Genomic DNA, 20,132 nt, shown 5'->3' on the forward strand with positions numbered 1-20,132 from the left:
TGCTTTGCTCAGTTTTATCTCCAGTGCCTCACACAGTGCACACACATAGCACACACCTATTTTTGAATGAGTGATATTCAAAATTACTTATATCTCATCAACCCCTCCCAAAGGAAAATCAGTTTTTTGAACCCTTATCTTTTCTAATGCTAACAAGTTACAAAAATCTTAGGAGTTTCACTAAAAATTCTCAAGAGTTTACCCATAGAGGAATCAACTTCTATCAAAAAAAAAAAAAAAAAAAAAATCTAGCTCCTAGAGCTTCTGGGAATCAGACATACATCCTGATGACCAGTATCACTGTAGAAGGGTCATTTCCATGAGTGACTAGTTTCCATTGTAAATTAATGAGTATTATCTCAAGAAATAATGAGTAGGTTCCTGCTAAAAATGTTACCAGCTTGGTACAATTAGGTTAACCTTAATTATAGCGTTTTCTTTACAGGGGCTAGGCATACAATGGATCTTTACCAGTCTCAGCTCATCTCTCAATGCAAATGTCACTAAAAGTAACAACTAAAGTCTGACCAGGTCAATCTGGGAAACTTGAAAGATTGAGTCAATGGCATAATGTATTACATACAATGGGCTTGTGCTAAAATAGCTAAATTAGGTTTATTATCAATGACTTTCTTATAAAGCTCAAGAAAAAGTTTTCCTGTTAAGATACCTAGTGGTCCTCTTGGATACTTTATACTGACAATAAATATAGGCCATATACATTTCATTTATATGAATTTACGCTTTAACATTACCATTTTACAATTTAACATCCCACATTTAGCCAAGTGGATGTGTATACCAACTTGGTCACAACAGGTTTATCACAAAATAAATATTTATTGAGAACCTATTGAGTGGATACATTCTTCGGATCACATTATTTGGAAGCAAAGGTGAATGAGAAGTGCACATAACATGGGGGTACTTAACAGTATTTGTATATTTGCTTTATTAAGTTTTACCTTTTAAAAAAGTCAAGTCTTGAGGCATCCAGAACAATGAATGAAAATCATGGAACGCCTTTAAAATAATATAGTCACAGTCAGGTGCAGAGGCTCACACCTGTAATCCCAACACTTTGTGAGGCCGAGACTGACGGATCACCTGAGGTCAGGCGTTCGAGACCAGCCTGGCCGACATGATGAAATCCTGTCTCTACTAAAAATACAAAAATTAGCAGGGCGTGGTGGTGTGTGCCTGTAATTACACGCCTGTAATCGCAGCTACTCAGAAGACAGGGACAGGAGAATCACTTGAACCCGGGAGGCAGCAGTTGTAGTGAGCCGAGATCTCCAGCCTGGGCAACAGAGACTCGGTCTCAAACAAATAAAATAAAATAAAATAAAATAAAATAAAATAAAATAGTCACCAATCACCAACCACCAGTGTTATTTTAACTTCCTCTTTCACATTTTTTTCCAAAGAATAATAGTCTTAGTGAATTTATTTGGTAGGCATTCAAAATATAGAGACACAGAGAACTGATTGATTTAAATTTGTGTACGAATAAAGCCGTTTTTAAGCTAGACAGTTCTTTACAAATTTTTTTTAGTGATGAGCAAAGTGAACGCCACTGCTACTTTACCAGGAAAGTAATTAAGCCTATTTCTCTGACAAGTTAAAATGTATACATCTTTTAAGAAACTGGGTCTGGCTATGTTGCCTGGGCTGGATTCAAACTCCTAGGCTCAAATGATCCTCCTGCCTCAGACTCCCTAGTACCTGCAGCACTTGAGCCCAGTAGTTCAAGAACAGCCTGGGCAACATGGGAAGACTCTGCCTCTACAAAAATATTTAAAAATTAGCTAGGCATGGCCGGGCACGGTAGCTCACGCCTGTAATCCCAGAGCTTTGGGAGGCTGAGGCGGGTGGATCACGCAGTCAGGAGATTGAGACCATCCTGGCCAACAAGGTGAAACCCTGTCTCTGCTAAAAATACAAAAATTAGCAGGGCGTGTTGGTACATGCCTGTAATCCCAGCTACTCGGGAGGCTGCGGCAGGAGAATTGCTTGAACCAGAGTCCAAGGTTTCAGTGAGCCAATATCATACCATTGCAATCTAGCCTGGAGACAAAGTGAGACTCTGTCTCAAAAAAAAAAAAAAAAAATTAGTTGAGCGTGGTGTTGCATACCTGTGGTCCCAGCTACTCCGGAGGCTGGGGTAGGAGGATCACTTGAGGTTGAGGCTACAGTGAGCCATGATAGTGTCACTGTACTCCAGCCTGGGTGACAAGAGCTCATGTTTCAAAAATAAATAAAATGAATAAAAAGAATTAATGTAGATATAAAAATCAGAATGGGTCCAAAAGACTAACTAGTCTTAAAACCTTCCCTCTGGTCCCTGCTTTGCCAAATCAGGTTTGAGAAATTAGGTCTCAATAAATTAGACACATCACATCAAAAAATGGATCTTTCTGGGACAGTGGAAAAAATAAAAATAATTTCATACTTGAAAAGCAATTTAAAAAGAAGCCACATTGTACAGTGGGAGGCCAGACAGTTCAATAGTTAGCAGCAGGGCTTTAGAACCAGACTGCCTGAGTTTAAATGGGTGTGCCACTTAGGGTGACCTTGAGCAAGTTACTCAATTTCTCTGTGTTTCAGTTTCATCATCTTTAAAACAGGAAAATAAAAGCATCTACCTCTATAGGGTTGTTAAAAGAATTAAAGCCTTCAGGAAGCTTAAAAGCTACTTTTTATATTTATTCTTTCTAAATTTTCTATTTTGAATAGATTCCATATAACTGTAAACTATTCAAGTGTTCTCTAAAGAACTGCTGTAGACACTATATTCAAGGACTCACTGTGAGCACCAGGCACAGTGTTTGCTTTCATACCAAATGGTTATCGTCTTTGTTAAATACTTTCAAACTACTGAAAGTGAGACATATACAGACCAAATATTCCATTTACACCAAGTGTTCTGTGGGGAAGGGAAGGGAAATTAAAGACTATCTCTGTTATTCATACAGTAGAGGCCTGAATATGTATTTTTTAAATTATTAAGTCTAATATTATTTGAAAACAGTATGCGAATAAAATGACTAACCCACTCCTCGAAATGAATCTCAAACATCCCTAAAATCAAATAAATGGACATAATACTACAGAAATTTTCAGATTAGTAGAAAATGTAACCACATAGCACGAGATCTGCACTGTATTGGCATAAACACTGTAACTGTGCCACACAATGAACTCGGTGAGAAACAGTAAGAGGTTAAAGCTAGTTTAAAACTTCAGAATCCATTTGTTCTCTGCTAAGGCAAATTATAAAAATAATACAGCAGTTTTGAAAAGCCCTTAGTTAAAAATTCCGTTTTTCCGCCTAGCTGAGTAATGCAGATGATTGAAGAGCCCAAAACTGGACGTACAGCAATTAAGTGTCAGGTTGTCTGGTGGCAAAGATTTCTCCTATCGCTCAGTCACAACTTGCTGGGAGACTATACCTCTTTCTAAAATGGCTGGAAACAGATGAGACAGTGCAGATGCAAAAAAAACGGTCGCTATAGGAACATTGCCGTAAAATCCATTCTCTCTATTATGGTTCTTGTTTGAGTTTTCCTAACATAGACATGAAGAGCAAAATACTGCTTTTAGTTAACCAATGGTTAACCTTGCAGCATACACACGTATTTTTTTTTTTTTTCATTTTTCATTTGGCCGCATGGATTCTTATATTAGCTTAATTATAGATATAAAGTGGTTTGGCAGTAGCTAGCAATTCCCACTACTCCTTCCACTCGTCCTCCTAAAGGGTTATAAACTCAAGCAAAAAAAACAAAAAAAAAATGCCAGGCCTCAAAACCAAAGACTCTATCTCACTTTGCCTCAAGTTTGCAAGTTGGTAAAAAAAAAAAAAAGCTGCCGGCAGGCACTCAAAAACACAAAACAAAACAAAACAATACTGGGTGACTGCTGGACTAAAGAATACAAGGTGACGAGATCAAGTATCCTGCTAGCCACAGACTAGCTCTGGGATGGCCAGAGAGTGTGACCCCACCACCTCCGCGCTCTGCTTTCAGGTCCTAAACTGACACCAGTAAAAGGACGACTGGGGGTACCGCAAGAGGAAGAAAAAACTTGGGCTTGCCCCGCCTGCTGCCACTGACCCTCGTGTCCCCAACACCGATGCCGCTAAGAGCCGCGGCCAGGGAGCTTAGATGGGTCCCCAAGGGAGGAATGGGAAAGCGCGACCTCACTGCCGCCACGCGCACCGGACCTGTAGAGGCCGCTCGCGCCTACGCCTCCCGGGGCAACGACGCGCTGCAGGCCGCGGCCGCCTTCACCCCAGCAGCCGCGGCCTCTGAGAGAAGGAAGCTCGAAGGCCGCCTGCTCCCCATGCCTCCCACCCCACAACGAATCGCGCCGGAAAAGGCAAAGTTTGACTCTCGCCGTTAGGCCCGAACTTTCCCGCCCGCCCGTGCAGCTCCCACTCGGCCGTCCCCGGGCTCCAGCCTCTGGCCCACTCACAGAGACTACTTACTCTGTCTGCTCCCGCAGCGACTGGGTCTCCGCGGCGGCCATCTTGAACTTCCTGACTCCTCGGCGGCGGTGGCGGCGACTCCCGGACGGTGGAAGGTAGTGGAAGTGGAAGAAGAAGGAAAAGAGCTGCCGCGCATGTGCTGACCGCGTAGGGAAGAGCGGGGTTCTGAGTCCGCGCTAAGAATCCGGATATGAAACCTTGCGTCCCGGGACTGGCGCAGGGCGTAGTGTCGTAACTTCCGGGAGCATGGTGGGCGGTGCTGCTGAGGATTGAGGGCCGTGTCAAGCTTGAGCTCTTTCGTCAGTGCTAGAAATGGACGTTTAGTTATCGAAGCCTGCTGACGAGGGGAGCCAACAAGAGAGGGATGTCGGCATCGGGTATGCGGTTCCAAGAACTGATTGGCTATGGAGACTGGAAGTTGGGTGAAAATTCTCATAAACTCGGGCAAACGAATTGATGATTTTTCCCTGGTCGGTGTTAAGAGACACAGTAAATGCTTAACCATCTCGCTAGATAGCTCAGCTGAAGTGGCATTAGCTTCCCCGGAAAGGGTGTAGAAAGGCGTTTTAAAATACTGTAAATTAGGGTTGTACCTCGACGTAAATATCTTTTAATGTGGAACTGTTACTGTATTTGACACATCTTTTCAACTTTTACATAGTTCAAGGGTGACATGATTCAGGAGTCGTTCAGTTCGTTGTTTCCGTAATTGGAACGTGTAATGTTTTTTGGCCCAAGTTGCTTTATGTGATTTTGTTTTTTTCTATAACGACGCTGCAGTAATGGGGTAGAATGGAATATTGTAGGGAAAACATTTACTGGTTCTTGGAGAGCTCTCAATACCAATTAGGTTCTTTAATTCCTCTTTAAAAAAAATTTCTCGGCCTGGCGCTGTGGCTCACGCCTGTAATCCCAGCACCTTCGGAGGCCGAGGTGGGCGGATCACCTGAGGCCAGGAGTTCGATACTAGCCTGGCCAACATGGTGAAACCCTGTCTCTGTTAAAAATACAAACAATTTAGCCGGGCGTGGTGGCGCGCGCCTATAATCAATTCCAGCTACTCGGGAGGCTGAGGCAGTTGAGAATCGCTTGAACCCGAGAGGCGGAGGTTGCACTGAGATCACGCCACTGCGCTCCAGCCTGGGCAACAGGGCAAGATTCCATTAAAAAATATATATATATATCCATACTTTGGAACCTAGAAGCAGCGTGACGATCACTTTCATTCTTGTAATCATCTTAGTTTGCCTTTGTCCTAGAAAATTGAGTTCGGAATCTCCAGGCTCCATACATATCTCTTGATTTCCAGGGGAGAAGGGTTTCAAATGTTCTTACAAAATGTCTCTTGCTGCCTGAATTCCCAACGTTTTGAAATGTTAGGGCCAGGCGCGGTGGCTCAGGCCTGCAATCCTCTAGCACTTTGGGAGGCCGAGGCGGGCGGATTGCCTGAGCTCAAGAGTTCGAGTCCAGCCTGGCCAACATAGCGAAACCCTGTCTCTACTAAAAATACAAAAAATCAGCCGGCGTGGTGGCGCCTATAGTTCCAGCTACTCGGGAGGCTGAGACAGAATCGCTTGAACCCGGGAGGCGGAGGTTTCAGTGAGCCGAGGTCGCGCCATTGCACTCCAGCCTGGGCAACAAAAGCAAAAACTCCGTCTCAAATAAAATAAGTAAATAAATGAAATAAACTTAGTAAACTATTTTTAAATAAATAATGTTAAAATTAACAGTGTATGTAGTAGAACTGTGAGAGATCTCATCTTGGAAACAGTGATATACTTGAAGGCAAAAGATTGGATCAGGTACTATTAACATGTTTTACACATGAACAAACTGACACTAAGAGGTAAGGTAATTTGCTTTTGATGATTGAGTTCCCAAGTACCAAGCTGATTTTTGAACTAAAATCTGACTCGAAAATCTGCTATTTTCTTATCAGGCTGCTTCCTACAAGAATATAACCTCGCTTAGTATCCACTTATAGAGCACCCACCCTCACAACTCTTTGGCATTCAAATGTTTGTTGAGTAGCGGTAGTAGAGCACTACGTTCCAATCGGAAAATGCCTTATTTTTCCTTGTTTGCAGGAGCCTATTATAAATAAATGCCTTGTTTTCGCTGTATCTCTTGTTGTCGAGAGCTCAAGCTGGTCTCAGTTTCTACAACCACAGTATTATCTCCCAGGTCTCCTTCTGCCCTATGTATATTGCAGTTATGCTTTACGTGGAGATGAAGCATCCTGAGAGTGGGGAAGGATATATGGGGCCGGAACAATAGGCGCTGAAGCCAGATTGTGACTAAAGTTGGTATTTGAACAAACCAAGTCTTTTTTTTTAAAGAGCATGGTAAAAACTAAGTTTCAAAAATCGATGCTGGCAAAAATTTCCTTGAAAAAATTCTCACCAAGTTCAGTTGCAAGGTGCTACCTGGGGAATGAAATAGATTTGTCAAGGACACACCTAAAACTATATTACTGTTGTAGTTTTGAAAGACTGAGACCTTTGGAAGGGGGAGTTACAATTAAAGCAAACATCGGCGTATCCGTTTATTCATTCACCAAATGTTTATGAAGCAACAAACTTATGCCCAATATTTCAATCTTGCTGCTCTTCCTCCCCAAATTCAGGAACTTTTGCAACGGAAACCGGCCCCGGGCATGCGCCTTTTGAGCCGAGGAGCAAAAGGGGCAACTCAGTAGCGGCACCCGCCTCCCCGGAAATCCTTGGAGGGGGCGGGGCTCTCGGAGGGCGCTCTTCCCAGCGGCAGCTGGGGAGGCGCATGCGTACTTGCGTTATCGTGGGGGTGCATCGCGGAGGCGTGGGAGAATCTGTGGCCCGCGGTGGGCCTTGGTCCCTTCTGTCCCCGCCCCGAAGCCGCCTGCTCAAGCTGAGGGCCACCGGCTTCTATCCGTCGGTGTCGGTGTCGGTGCTCCTTGCCTCCCAGCCAGAGCGTCTCATCCCTGGGCCCGGAGCCCCAGGCTCGCTCTCCTCAGCCCGTGCTGGCAGCGGCGCTCTTGCCGCCATTCCTGTGAGGTCGTTTTCCGGAGCCGCTGGGCTGGCGGAGGAGTAAGTAGGCGCCAGAGTCCTAGCCCGGGCATCCGCCTCGGGGCCCTGTCGCCGCCGCGCCCCGGATCCTGCGTTGATGCTGTCCGATAAAGCGGAGGTCGGCCCTGCTTGCTGACGCGACCGTGAAAACCACAGCGCCTGGCGCATGGCCGCCGCCGCCACGCCACACACAAGTGTACCGGCCCGAGGCAGGCTTCGGGCGCGAGCTTGCCTTTGTGACTTTCTCTTACCGTCTTTGCTTGCTTCCTTTTAAGTATTACTTCCAGATAAGGGACATGTTCTCGAAATACTTGGAAAATAATTTTGAGTTTTGTTTCTCCCGTTGAGACTGATTACTTTGGACCTTTCAAGCTACACTGTGCAATCATCAATCTCAATAAGCTCGTAATAGGCTCATTCTTCCGTAGGCTGCAAGCAAAATAATAGATCATAGCATCCTGCGGAGGAAGCCGTTGGTCCATGTAGAGTCGCCAGATGTCAATTAAGAGTAGATCGCTTTTCAGAGAATACTTACGGCTCCGGTTTAGACCTGGACTTGGAACTTTGAGGTGTTTGGAACACTGGGCAGAATTTTCCTTGTTATAAAACAAACTTTATGAGAACGTAGTTTGTTTTTGTTGTTGTTGTTAGTATTGAAGCAATTTTGGTGCAAACCAAAGGATAAAGCAAAACAATGAAAATCACCCAGAGTTCCATTACCCATACTGAACCAACTTGAACATACTGGTTTATTTTGGCTTTTTTCCATGTGAAATGTCAAATATTCTTATACTCAGGTATAGAATGTGATATTTACTCTTTCATGTAACATGTCCCCCAATTTTTACATACATAATTCTCGTTTCAGTAAGCATTTTTATAACTACACTCTTTTTCCTTTGTTATTGTATGTCTAGGTTATTTCAACTGCACTATTGCATGTAACTACTATATGATGAGGCAGTGGCTAGATTAGTATTTAGAACGTGAGCATTCAAGTCAGGCAGACCTGGGCGTCACAACTTACTGGGCAATTTCAAACAATTTAACTTTTTTGAGCCTCATTTTACACAGTAACATGGGGATAATGATTCTGATTGCCCAGAATTATTACAGTAAAATGAAATAATGAGGGAAAGTGCCTGCAGCATGTCTTGTTAGTAAATGCTATTACTGTAGGCAGATTTTCTTTTGTTGTGATTTTTTGGTGACATGTATGATTTATTTCCAGATTTTGAATATACTTAAATACCACAGTAGGGGTATGGGGTTTGATACACAGCTTTTCATATATTTTATACAATATATTCTGTGTTTGATACACAGCTTTTCATATATTTCATACAATATATTGTGTGTTTGATACACAGCTTTTCATATATTTTATTATAAGTAACACATGAATTAGAAATAATTTTTCACAATAGGGAAACATTTAAAAAATTAAAATGTATAATCCTGCTAACCATAGGTGAATAGTCGCATTTTGGGCAATCTTTTTTATGCATCTATATGTAGTGGTTTTATTTATTTATTTATTTATTTATTGGAACAGAGTCTTGCTCTGTCGCCCCGACTAGAGTGCAGTGGTGCGATCTCGGCTCACTGTAATCTCCGCCTCACGGGTTCAAGCAATTCTCCTGCCTCAGCCTCCTGAGTAGGTGGAATTACAGGCGCCCGCCGCCATGCCCTGCTAATTTTTATATTTTTAGTAGAGACGAGGTTTCACCATCTTGGCCAGGCTGATCTCGAACTCCTGACCTCGTGATCCACTCTCCTCAGCCTCCCAAAGTGCTGGGATTACAGGCATGAGCCACTGTGCTGGGCCTGTAGTGTTTTTTAAAAATAGAATTATATTATAAATTGGGCTTAGTAACTTGCTGAAAATGGCAGAGGCCAGTGCGATGAGAGTGGGGTGATTAAGGGAGTAGGAAGTAATGCAGGAAAAGGAGTTTGTAGGATTCAGATTTCATTAAAAGTGTACTGGGCAGGTTGGGCATAGTGGCTAGGGCCTGTAATTCTGTCACTTTGGGAGGCTGAGGTGGAAGGATCCCTTGAGCCCCGGAGTTCGAGCCAGCCTGGGCAACACAGGGAGACCCCATCTCTATAAAATAAAAATAAAAATTATTTTGAAAGAAAAGTTTACTGGACAGAGTAAGTTCAGGATTGAGGAGTGACCTGATTTGTTTTAAACGAAGGTTCATTTGGCTGCAGTATGGAGATAGACTGTAAGAGACCAGGGGAGGAAGATGGAATCCAATTAGGAGAGTATTTAAGTAATCTCTGTGAGAGATGATGGTAGTTTAGATCAGGGTGTGAGTAGGGAAAAATGATTGGGTTCTGAATATATTTGGAAGGGAGAGGTTATAAGATGCACTAATGGGATGTGGAATTCAAGAGAAAGTGACTTAAAGAATTTTGGTTTGGGCAATTAAACAGATACAGCTGCTGCTTACCAAGATAGAGACTGCAGGTGGGGGGAAACTAAACAGAGTTCTGTTTCAGTCATGTTACCTGTTGTGGAGTCTAACTAGCTGGAACAGGAGTATTAAAGACTTCATCTTCTATTCTTGAGGTATCAATTTGTCCCTTCATTTCTGTCAGTTTTTGCTACATATATTCTCTGTTACTAGGTGCATGTATCCTTGTAAATTGTTATATCTTCTTTATGGGTTTATCCTTTTATCATTAGAAAGTGTTTCTCTTTTTCTCTAGTAGCATTGTTTTAAAGTCTATTTTATCTGATATTAATGTAGCTATTTCAGTTCTCAAGTGATTGCTATTTACATGCTTCGCACCATTGAATCTAAAATGTGTCTCCTGTAGACTTTATATAGTTGGATCTTGTTTTTGTTTTTGTTTTTTGAGACAGAGTTCACCCTGCTGCCTAGGCTGGAGTACAATGGCGTGATCTTGGCTCACTGCAACCTCCACCTCCCGGGTTCAGACGACTCTCCCACCTCAGCCTCCCCAGTAGCTGGGATTACAGGCGCCCGCCACCACGCCCAGCTGATTTTTGTATTTTTAGTAGATACGGGGTATCACCATGTTGGCCAGGCTGGTCCCAAACTCCTGATCTTGTGGTCCGCCTGCCTCGGCCTCCCACAGTGCTTGGATTACAGGCATGAGCCACTGCGCCTGGACGGATCTTGTTTTTCTTAATCTGATAATTTCTGCCTTTTGATCCAATTGTTAAATCATTCACAGTTAATGTTGTTGATATAGTTGGATTTATGTATGCCATCTTGTTTTTGTTTTCCTTATATCTTATGTCTTTTTCTTTTCCTCTGTCTCTCCTTTACTGCTTTGTTTTGCATCAAGTGAGTATCTTCTAATGTAGCATTTTAATTTCTTGAGTGATTTTTTCAGTCTTAAGTCTTTTTAGAGACTTTAGTGGTGCACTAGAGCTTACCGTACAATTATAGGTTAACTTATTAGAATCAGCTTCGGATTTATACTCACTTAATTGCAGTGAGATTACTCCAATATACTTTTATTCCATGTCCCTGTTTTTTTTTGTGGTTTTGTTGTTGTACATGTTATATCTTATAGCTGTTACAAACTCAACAATACATTACTACAATTATTACTTTTACATCATGTAAAGAAAATGAACAAAGGAAACCAAGTATATATTTGTAGCTTTTGTTGTAGTAACCTTATTTATAATTTCAGGTTTTTTGTTTCTTTTTCTTGTGGATTCATTACTATCTGGAGTAAGCTTATTTTCTTTTTTCTCTCTTTTTTTTTTGGTAACAGCGTCTTGCTCTGTTGCCCAGGCTGCTGGAGTACAGTGTCATGAATATATCTCACTGTAGCCTCAAACTCCTGGACTCAAAGTGATCCTTCCACCTCAACCTCCTGAGTAGCTGGAACTACAGGCGCATGCCACCAGGCCTGGCTAATTTTTGTATTTTCTGCACATCAGCCTCCTGAGTAACAAGGTCTATTGGCACACATCACCACATCCAGCTAATTTTTAAATTTTGTATAGAGACAGAGTCTCACTATGCTGCTCAGGCTGGTCTCTAACTCCTGGCCTCAAGTGATCCTCCAGCTCTGGCCTCCCAGAAGTGCTAGGATTACAGCCATGAGTTCTTTGTATGAGTTCCTTATATATTTTGGATATTAACCCCTTTTTAGACACAATGTTTTTCAGTATTTTCTCCCATTCTGTGGATTGCCTTTTCATTTTGTTGTTTCCTTTGCTGTGCAGGAGCTTTTTTGTTTGATTTAGTACCATTTGCCTATTTTTGCTTTTGTTGCCTGTGCTTTTGGTGTCATTTACAAAACAAAAAAAATTATTGCCAAAACTAATGTCATGGAGCTTTTCCACTGTTTTCTTCCAGTTTTATAGTTTCATGTCTTACATTTAAGTCTTTTCACTTTTTTTTTTCTTTGAGACAGAGTCTCGCTCTGTTGCCCAGGCTGGAGTGTGGTGGTGTATGATCTTGGCTCACTGCAACCTCCACTTCCCGGGTTCAAGCGATTCTCATGCCTCAGCCTCCCGAGTAGGTGGGATTACAGGCACGGGTCACTGCACCCAGCTAATTTTTGTATTTTTAATAGAAATGGGGTTTCACCATGTTGGCCAGGCTGGTCTTGAACTCCTGACCTCAAATGATCCACCGCCTCAGCCTCCCAAAGGACGAGGATTACAGGCAAGAGCCACCGCGCCTGGCCTCTTTTAACCATTTTGAATTGGCTTTTGTGGATGGGGTAAGATAAGGACCCGATTTCATTTCTTGGCATGTGGTTATCTAGCTTTTTCAACACCATTTGTTAAAGAGACTGTCCTTTCTTTATTGTGTGCTTTTGACACCTTTGTTGATTATTAGTTGACCACATAAATGTGCATTTATTTCTGGGATTCCTATTCTGTTCCATTGGTCTATATGTCTGCTTTTATGCCAGTACCATGCAGTTTTGATTACCGTAGCTTTGTAATAAAATTTGAAATAAAGAAGTGTGATGCTGCCAGCTTAGTTCTTCTTGCTCAAGATCATTTTAGATATTATGGGTCTTTTGGGTTCTGTATGGATGTTAGGATTTTTTTCCCCCTTTGAAAAGTGTCATTGGAGTTTTGCTAGAGATTGCATTGAATCTGTAGACTACTTTGTGTATTGCAGACGTTTTGACAATAATGATTCTTCTAATCCTGAACGTGGGATAGTTTTCCATTTATTTGTGTCATCTCCAGTTCTTTCATATATGTATTATAGCTTTTAGTGTACACGTCTTTCCCCTCCTTGGTAAAACTTATTCCTAAGTATTTTATTCCTTTTGATGCTATTGTAAATGGGATTGCTTTCTTAATTTCTTTCTTGGATACTTCACTGTTGGTGAAGTGTAACTGATTTTTATATGTTGATTTTGTATCCTGAAATGTTACTGGATTCATTTATTCATTCTAACAGTTTTTAGTGGCGTATTTAGGGTTTTCTGTATATAAGATCATGTCACCTGCAGAGACAATTTTACTTCTTCCTTTCTGATTTGGATGCCTTTTATTTCTTTTCCTTGCCTAATTGCTGTGGCTAGGATTTCTAGTACTATGTTGAATATAAGTGATAAGTGTGGGCATCCTTGTCTGTGCTTGTCACATTCAGTTATATGTGCAGTACTGGAACCATCCAGCTCATAGTCACATAATTCTTCTTTTTGCAGCCTCATGTAAAATCACACCCCTGTTCACATTTTTTCTGTCTGTCTCCCACCTCTCCAGGCCCCTGCCCTGCAACTTTCAGTTACTTCAGACTCTCAGAAGACTGACCTCTAAATACCTCAATTTATCTGCACTACTGTGATCTACTTGAAATTCTCTTCCCTCTTCTGCAGTTTGTAATGGCATTCAGGCCAAAAGCTGTAGTAGTTTTAGGGCTCTCTTCATTTGCTTCTCTACTCCTAGGGATCATAGTTCTGTGCTATCTGTTGTCCAGCATCTGACACAGTTGATTTTATATTTTGTCTAGTTTTCTGTTTATTAAGCAGGTTAAGTCTGGTTCCTGCTATTCCATATAGCAGGAAGCAAAGGTTCTCTAATGAATTTTTAACATAGTTAATAACATAAGCATGGATTCTAAAAATTCATTACATAGATCCTGGAAATCTGTTTATTATGTTTTATACATTCTGTGAAAGCTGGAGAATTTTACTATGTGTATCACAAAATATCAATTTCATGTGCCAGAGAATTGAATACAGTATCAAAGGGTCATTTCATAACTTTATAATCACCATCTATCCTGTAAGTCCTTTAAACTTTCTTTTCTATGGATCTAACATTTATCAATAACAAATTCCTAAACGACTGTATTAGTTAGTCCAGTGTTTCTCAAAGTCCACTGTATACAAAATCATCTAGGGAATCTTGCTAAAATGTGGATTCTGATTTAGTAGGTCTGGGGTGAGGTCTTCCCTTTTGCAATTCCAGCAAGTTCCCGTGGGATGCTGGTGCTGGTTAATGGATGTCACTTAGAGTTGCAAGGAGCCCGTTTGCCCAGTATTTACAATGAGCACATGTTTTGGGTATCATCAAAACAAGAGAATCTAAAAACGTATGGCGTGGGTGGAAGGTTGTGTTATTTGATATTTCAAAAAGATCATTGAAATCAGAAAATCTTAGAGATATGTTGCGTTTCTTCACATTTGTTCTATGGCTTAATGTTTTATTTTGAATATATAATAAGAGAGATACCACAAATCTTTAGCTATTAATATTTAGGAATGTTAATGTCCTTAATTCATGTTGTCTCAAATGTGATTCATTCCCTTTATAGGTATACTAAAACGGGCAAGCATGCCTACAAAACCATCTTCCTAACTTTCTTTCCTGTTTTTAGTCTCTTCCTGAACCAGTGACAGTGGTTCTCAAACACTTTGGTCTGAGGACCCCTTTATGGCCTTAAAAATGATTGAAGAGCTTTTATTTGTGAAGATAATACCTACTAATACTTGTTGTAATCTATTAACATTGAGAAATGTAAAAATTTTTATTAATTCATTTAAAATATCAATAATAAACCTATTATTTGCTAATATAAATTTCAATTTTTAACGAAAAATAACTTTAGTTTCTATTGTGTGCTTCTGCATTTTGAAAATATGTCTAGGATACAGTTTGTATTTAGGAGATAGTTTCTTTCTTTTTTTTTTTTTTTTGAGACGGAGTCTTGCTCTGTCACCCAGGCTGGAGTGCAGTGGCATGATCTCGGCTCACTGCAAGCTCTGCCTCCTGGATTCACGCCATTCTCCTGCCTCAGCCTCCTGAGTAGCTGGGACTACAGGCGTCCACCACCACGCCCGGCTAATTTTTTGTATTTTTAGTAGAGACAGGGTTTCCCCATGTTGGTCAGGATAGTCTTGATCTCCTGACCTCATGATCTGCCTGCCTCGGCCTCTTATAGTGCTGGGATTACAGGCGTGAGCCACCGTGCCTGGCCAAGATATTTTCTAAATAAATGCATATTCAATTTTTAAAATGGGACAAATGTAGTATAGACATATTTTTGCTAACAATATCCATATAGTTGCAAATTTCACTTTTAGAATTTGCTTTCAAAAACAGGTTTATTCTTTGTTATGCGTTAATTAGTAAATCATGTTATAAAACTTCTTTGATGAAATTGGTCTTTGGTTAGCCATTGACATAGGAAGGATTAGAAAGGGTCCAGGGCTCCTTGGTACTGGCTGTGACTGGATATATAACTTGTGGCTTAGTTTGTGTTTAGGTGTCATAACTAGGCTAGGTTTGGGCCCCAGAAAGTGCTAGCCTTACTGTAGGAGAGGAAGTGGTATTGCTAGGTGTGTCTTCAGGTCAGGAAGTGGGACAAGTGCAGTATTGAAGCCCAGGGGGGGTCCTTGTGACTGGATGAAAGGTGAGATTCCAGTAAAGGATTCAGAATTTGGGCATGGTGAAGCATGCCTATAGTCCCAGCTACTTAGGAGGCTGAGGTGGGAGGATCACTTGAGCCCAGGAGTAAGCTGTGATTGCATCACTGCACCCCAGCCTGGGTGACAGAGTGAGACCTGTGTCAGAAATAAATACATAAAAATAATTTTTTAAAAAAGGATTCAGAATTCTAGAATACATACTATCTTTATATAATGCAGATCTGTTCTTAGGATTGTATTTTCCAAATGATGAATAAAATAATTTCCAAAATACTTACTGGGAAATCATATACTTGGTACTGTATTACTTGGAATAAAAATCAAATAAAAGTCAAACTTCTTAATATGGCCTGTAAAGCCTGGATAATTTAAGCCTCACCTATTTTTCAGTTTAGACTTTCAGCCACACTGGCCCTCATGTTAATCCTAAAACATGCAATGCTTTTTCCTACATTAAAGCTTAGGGTTTTTGATATTTCTGCTGCCTGAATTTCTCTGTTCTCACTCTTCCTCTTGATCACCATGACTTATTTTTCAAGTGTTGGCTTAAATGTCAGTCCCACAGATAGCCCGTATCTAAATAACAGCTTTCCCTCTGGTCCCTATATAAATTAGGACCTGTTTTTTTCTATAACTTTCTTAAAGGAGCCTGTTATTTTCCCTGATAAAACCTTGTTGGACTGTTTGTCAGTATATTTATTTGCCTGTTTGTTTGGTGTCTGTTTCTCTTTCTTTCCTATGTGTTTTGTTTTGTTTTGTTTGAGATGCAGTTTCACTCTGTTGCCAGGCTGCAGTGCAATGGCGCGATATTGGCTCACCACAACCTCCACATTCCAGGTTCAAGCGATTCTCCTGCCTCAGCCTCCCAAGTAGCTGGAATTACAGGCATGCGCCACCACCCCAGCTAATTTTGTATTTTTAGTAGAGACAGGGTTTCTCCATGTTGGTCAGGCTGGTCGCAAACTCCCGACCTCAGGTGATCTGCCCGCCTCGGCCTCCCAAGGTGCTGAGATTGCAGGCGTGAGCCACCGCACCCAGCCTGTTTATTTGTTTTCTTATTAGACTATAAACTCTGTGAGATTAGACCATGTCTGTTTTGTTTGTCACTCTGGCCTACCTGCTAACACAGTGCTTACACATAATAATAGGTGCTCAAGAAATAGTGTTTGATGAATGAACGTAAAATTATAAGAACCTGAACTAGTGTAATATGGAACACAGGGAGGAAGACATGAATTAGTAAAGCCTTTGAAGAATTAGCATGTTCTGTGATAAAGCTACTGGGGGATCTAGGCAATATTTTTTGATACTTTTTTTAAAAATTGTGATAGCTACCCAATATTTAGGAATGATATATATCACACGTCTCAGTGATGTACATAGCCTTTTGTACTGGTGAAGAGAGCCAGGTGAGGTCTAATTCTAAGGATCTAAACATTCCATTCTTGTAGAGAGCCTGGAGAAGTCCTCTTGCATAAGCTCATCCATGTCAGACCATCCATGACTTAGTGAAATAATTATCATTGCTGTTCAGCTGCAAAAATCACTCACTGTTTTGACTTCATAAGATTATCAGTTTTAGTGTTTAATCGTTCACAGCCTTGTCAAAACTGCCGTGGATAGGGAGAGAACGATTTACCTGCATTAAAACTTGGAGTATTGCTCTTCATAGGGTTTGTTTTGAGTTGTTTAGGCCTGCCTCAGAGTTCAAGACACTTAGTCTCTCCTAAGAGAAATTATGGTCACAACAAACAGAGATTAAATAAAGAGCAAGAAATTAGAAGAAACGCAAACCATTCACTTAGATTATTTGTCAGATTTTGGCCTTAAAAAGAGACAAAGGTGCTTCAAACAAGTGATTAAACTGACATTTTAGATTATTATTTTATTCATACCTTTATTGTGGATAAATTGGCTACATGATAACATTTTATAATTTTAAATAAATATATCTACAGATCTGTATACCACAACAATTGGAGGGTGATTCGTCGTTTAAATAATTTATCATAGGATTTTCATAAGATCAAGCTCTTGGTGCATATCAAAGAGAGAGAAAGCTTTCATTTCAGTTCCACACATTCATTGAGTACCTCTTATGTACCAGTTGCATTGTTCTAGAATCTTATCTATCAGGTAAAGCTAGGTACACCTGAAATAGTTTAGTTATGGTGGCAAGGTTAGACTGCAGTTGCTGACTTTTTTGTATATCTATGTACATCTTCCATAAGAGGGCAGCAAAGGACCAGCATGATTTTTTCCTTATCATGAAGTCATAGCAGAGATTGCCTCATATTGCAAACTTAATAGAAATCTTCTAAGAGTAAGGGCAAACAGAGGGCACGGTTACAATTTTACTTAGTGTCTAGCCTGTCTGTTATGTGGTCTGATGCGGTTTTTAGTATATAGATTATCTCACATGGACTGTGGTATCTGTGATAGCCTAGTGATTAGGTCTTGGCCCTCCAGTCAGTTGTCAGGCTTTAAATCCCGGAAGCAAAACTTAACTCGCTTCGTGATCTAGAAGGACTACTCAGTCTTTCTGAGCAAGGAGGGCAAGGGATAACAACAATGCCACTTCACATGGTTTTCATAAACAAAATAAAATTTGTGTCCTGAAGAGGCTAAGAACAGTTAAAAGGTGGAGCTAGAAAAACCACCATCTACCAGCCTTAGGTATATTCTATTTATTTAAGTTAAACTCTTACTAAAGTCTCATAAAGAAAAATATAGGTCACTACTTTCGGTAGCTACTTACATTTTTAGTTAACATACATATCTATGTACTGACCAATTATTTGTTCATACAATTTATCAAACCAATTAAACATACGCTGTGTTGAAATTGTTTCCCCACCCCACAAGACAGCCTGGCTGTGTTGCCCAGGCCGGAGTGCAGTGGCACGATTTTGGCTCACTGCAACCTCTGCCTCGCAGGTTCAGGCAATTCTCATGCCTCAGCCTCCTGACTAGCTGGGATTACAGGGGCCTGCCACCATGCCTGGCTAATTTTTGTATTTTTAATAGAGACGGGACTTCACTGTGTTGCCCTGGTGGTCTCAAACTCCCGACCTCAGGTGATCCACCCGCCTCGGCCTCCCAAAGTGTTGGAATTACAGGCATGAGCCACCAAGCCTGGCCTGAAAATACATTTTGATGAACAAAAAATTTTTAATTTTTTTTTTTTCCAGAGACACAGCCTTGCTCTGTCACCCGGGCTGGAGTTCAATGGCACGATCTTGGCTCACTGCAACCTACACCTCCTTGGTTCAAGCAGTTCTCCTGCCTTAGCCTCCCGAGTAGCTGGGATTACAGGCATGGGCCACCATGCCTGGCTCATTTTTTGTATTTTTAGTAGAGATGGGATTTCACCATGTTGACCAGGCTGGTCTCAAACTCCTGACCTTGTGATCTGCTCCTTTGGCCTCCCAAAGTGCTGGGATTACAGGCGTGAGCCGCCATCCCAGCCAAAAAATTTTTTATTTTAAAAGTCAATGTATATCATTTGTGTTTTGTAGTTAGTGCTTTTCATGTATTGTTTAAATTTTTAAAATTCTTCCATTAGTCTAAAATATTTTCATGTGTGCTTTCTACTAAAAGACTTTACGTTTTGTTTTTGGCATTACAGTTTTTAATACATTTGGATTTGGATCTTATATCTTGTATGAGACAGAACTCTAATTTTCACCTTTAACTAAATGTATAATCATTTTTTTCACCTCCACTTATTGAATAGTTCCTAATTTTCCCATCAATATCATGTGTTTCTTCCGGCATAGCCAAAGTCCCATCGATGTGTGGGTCTGTTGTGGTTTCCTATTTAATTCAGTTGATTTGTCCAATTTGTTTTATTAAGCCTTAATTACCACAGCTTCATAGTAGGTCTTTATATCTGATAGGGCAACTTCTTCTAGTGTCTTCAGAAATTTCCTGGCTTTAAAAAAAATCCTTATTGTTCATGCTTTTTTAAAGAATTAGCTTTACATCATGCATGAAAAAGATCTGTTGGAATTTTGATTGTAATTATGTTAAATCTATAGGTCAACTAATTACAATATTGAATCCTCTTGTGCACAAACATGGTATATTTCTCCATTTATTCAGGTCTTTATTTAATGTCTCCTAATGTCTTTTTGTAGTTTTCACTTAGAGATCTTGCATATTTGTTATTATATTTACTCCTAGGTACTTGGTATTCTCTAAGATGATTGAAAATGCTGTCTTCTTTTTAACTACATTTTCAGGTATTTGTCATTAGTATAAAGAAATGCATTTGACAATAATTTTATATTCACTTTCTTAAATTCTCATTTCTAATAAATTGTACATTTTTGGTTTTCTACAAAAATCATATCATCTACAAATAAAGTTAATTTTGTTTATTCTTCTGTATCATTTTGAATTCAGTTTATTATTTCATGTGCTATTAGAACCTTTAATTTAGTATTATTTATTTTTTGATTTGTAAAAGGAATGCTTTTATTTTCATTTAGGATGATGTTTACTGTAGGTTACTTAGATACACTATGGAAATCTCTTATTTTTTCTAAGACATTTTATTATGCATTTAATGTTGAATTTTATCAAATGCTTTATCTGCATTTATTATAATAATTATGATTTTTCTCTATCTGTTATTGTAATGGGCCAAATTTATAGATTTTTCTCATACTAAGCCTATCCTTGTATTCCTTGGATAAATCCAA

General features: G+C 40.3%; 1 protein-coding gene and 1 long non-coding RNA gene across 17 annotated transcripts in view; one reads left to right on the forward strand and one right to left on the reverse strand.

The window, feature by feature from the left end:
- The window catches only part of PRP4K (pre-mRNA processing factor kinase PRP4K), a 43,739-nt gene extending 39,084 nt beyond the window's left edge, over nucleotides 1-4,655 (reverse strand). For all 15 annotated transcript variants that reach the window (XR_003729176.2, XR_013416851.1, XR_001444011.3 and 12 more), the window contains exon 1: nucleotides 4,490-4,655. Coding sequence is in view for 1 of the 15 variants with exons in the window: in XM_015135488.3 (XP_014990974.1) it covers nucleotides 4,490-4,530 (41 nt within the window). In the remaining 14 variants the exon portion in view is untranslated. The remainder of the gene's footprint in view (nucleotides 1-4,489) is intronic.
- An 80-nt stretch (nucleotides 4,656-4,735) lies between these two features.
- The window catches only part of LOC144340585 (uncharacterized), a 149,330-nt gene continuing 133,933 nt past the window's right edge, over nucleotides 4,736-20,132 (forward strand). For both annotated transcript variants that reach the window (XR_013416853.1, XR_013416854.1), the window contains exon 1: nucleotides 4,736-4,866. This is a non-coding gene — a long non-coding RNA (uncharacterized LOC144340585). The remainder of the gene's footprint in view (nucleotides 4,867-20,132) is intronic.

The sequence above is a fragment of the Macaca mulatta genome, chromosome 4 (genome assembly GCF_049350105.2).
Source record: "Macaca mulatta isolate MMU2019108-1 chromosome 4, T2T-MMU8v2.0, whole genome shotgun sequence".
Lineage (NCBI taxonomy): Eukaryota > Metazoa > Chordata > Mammalia > Primates > Cercopithecidae > Macaca > Macaca mulatta.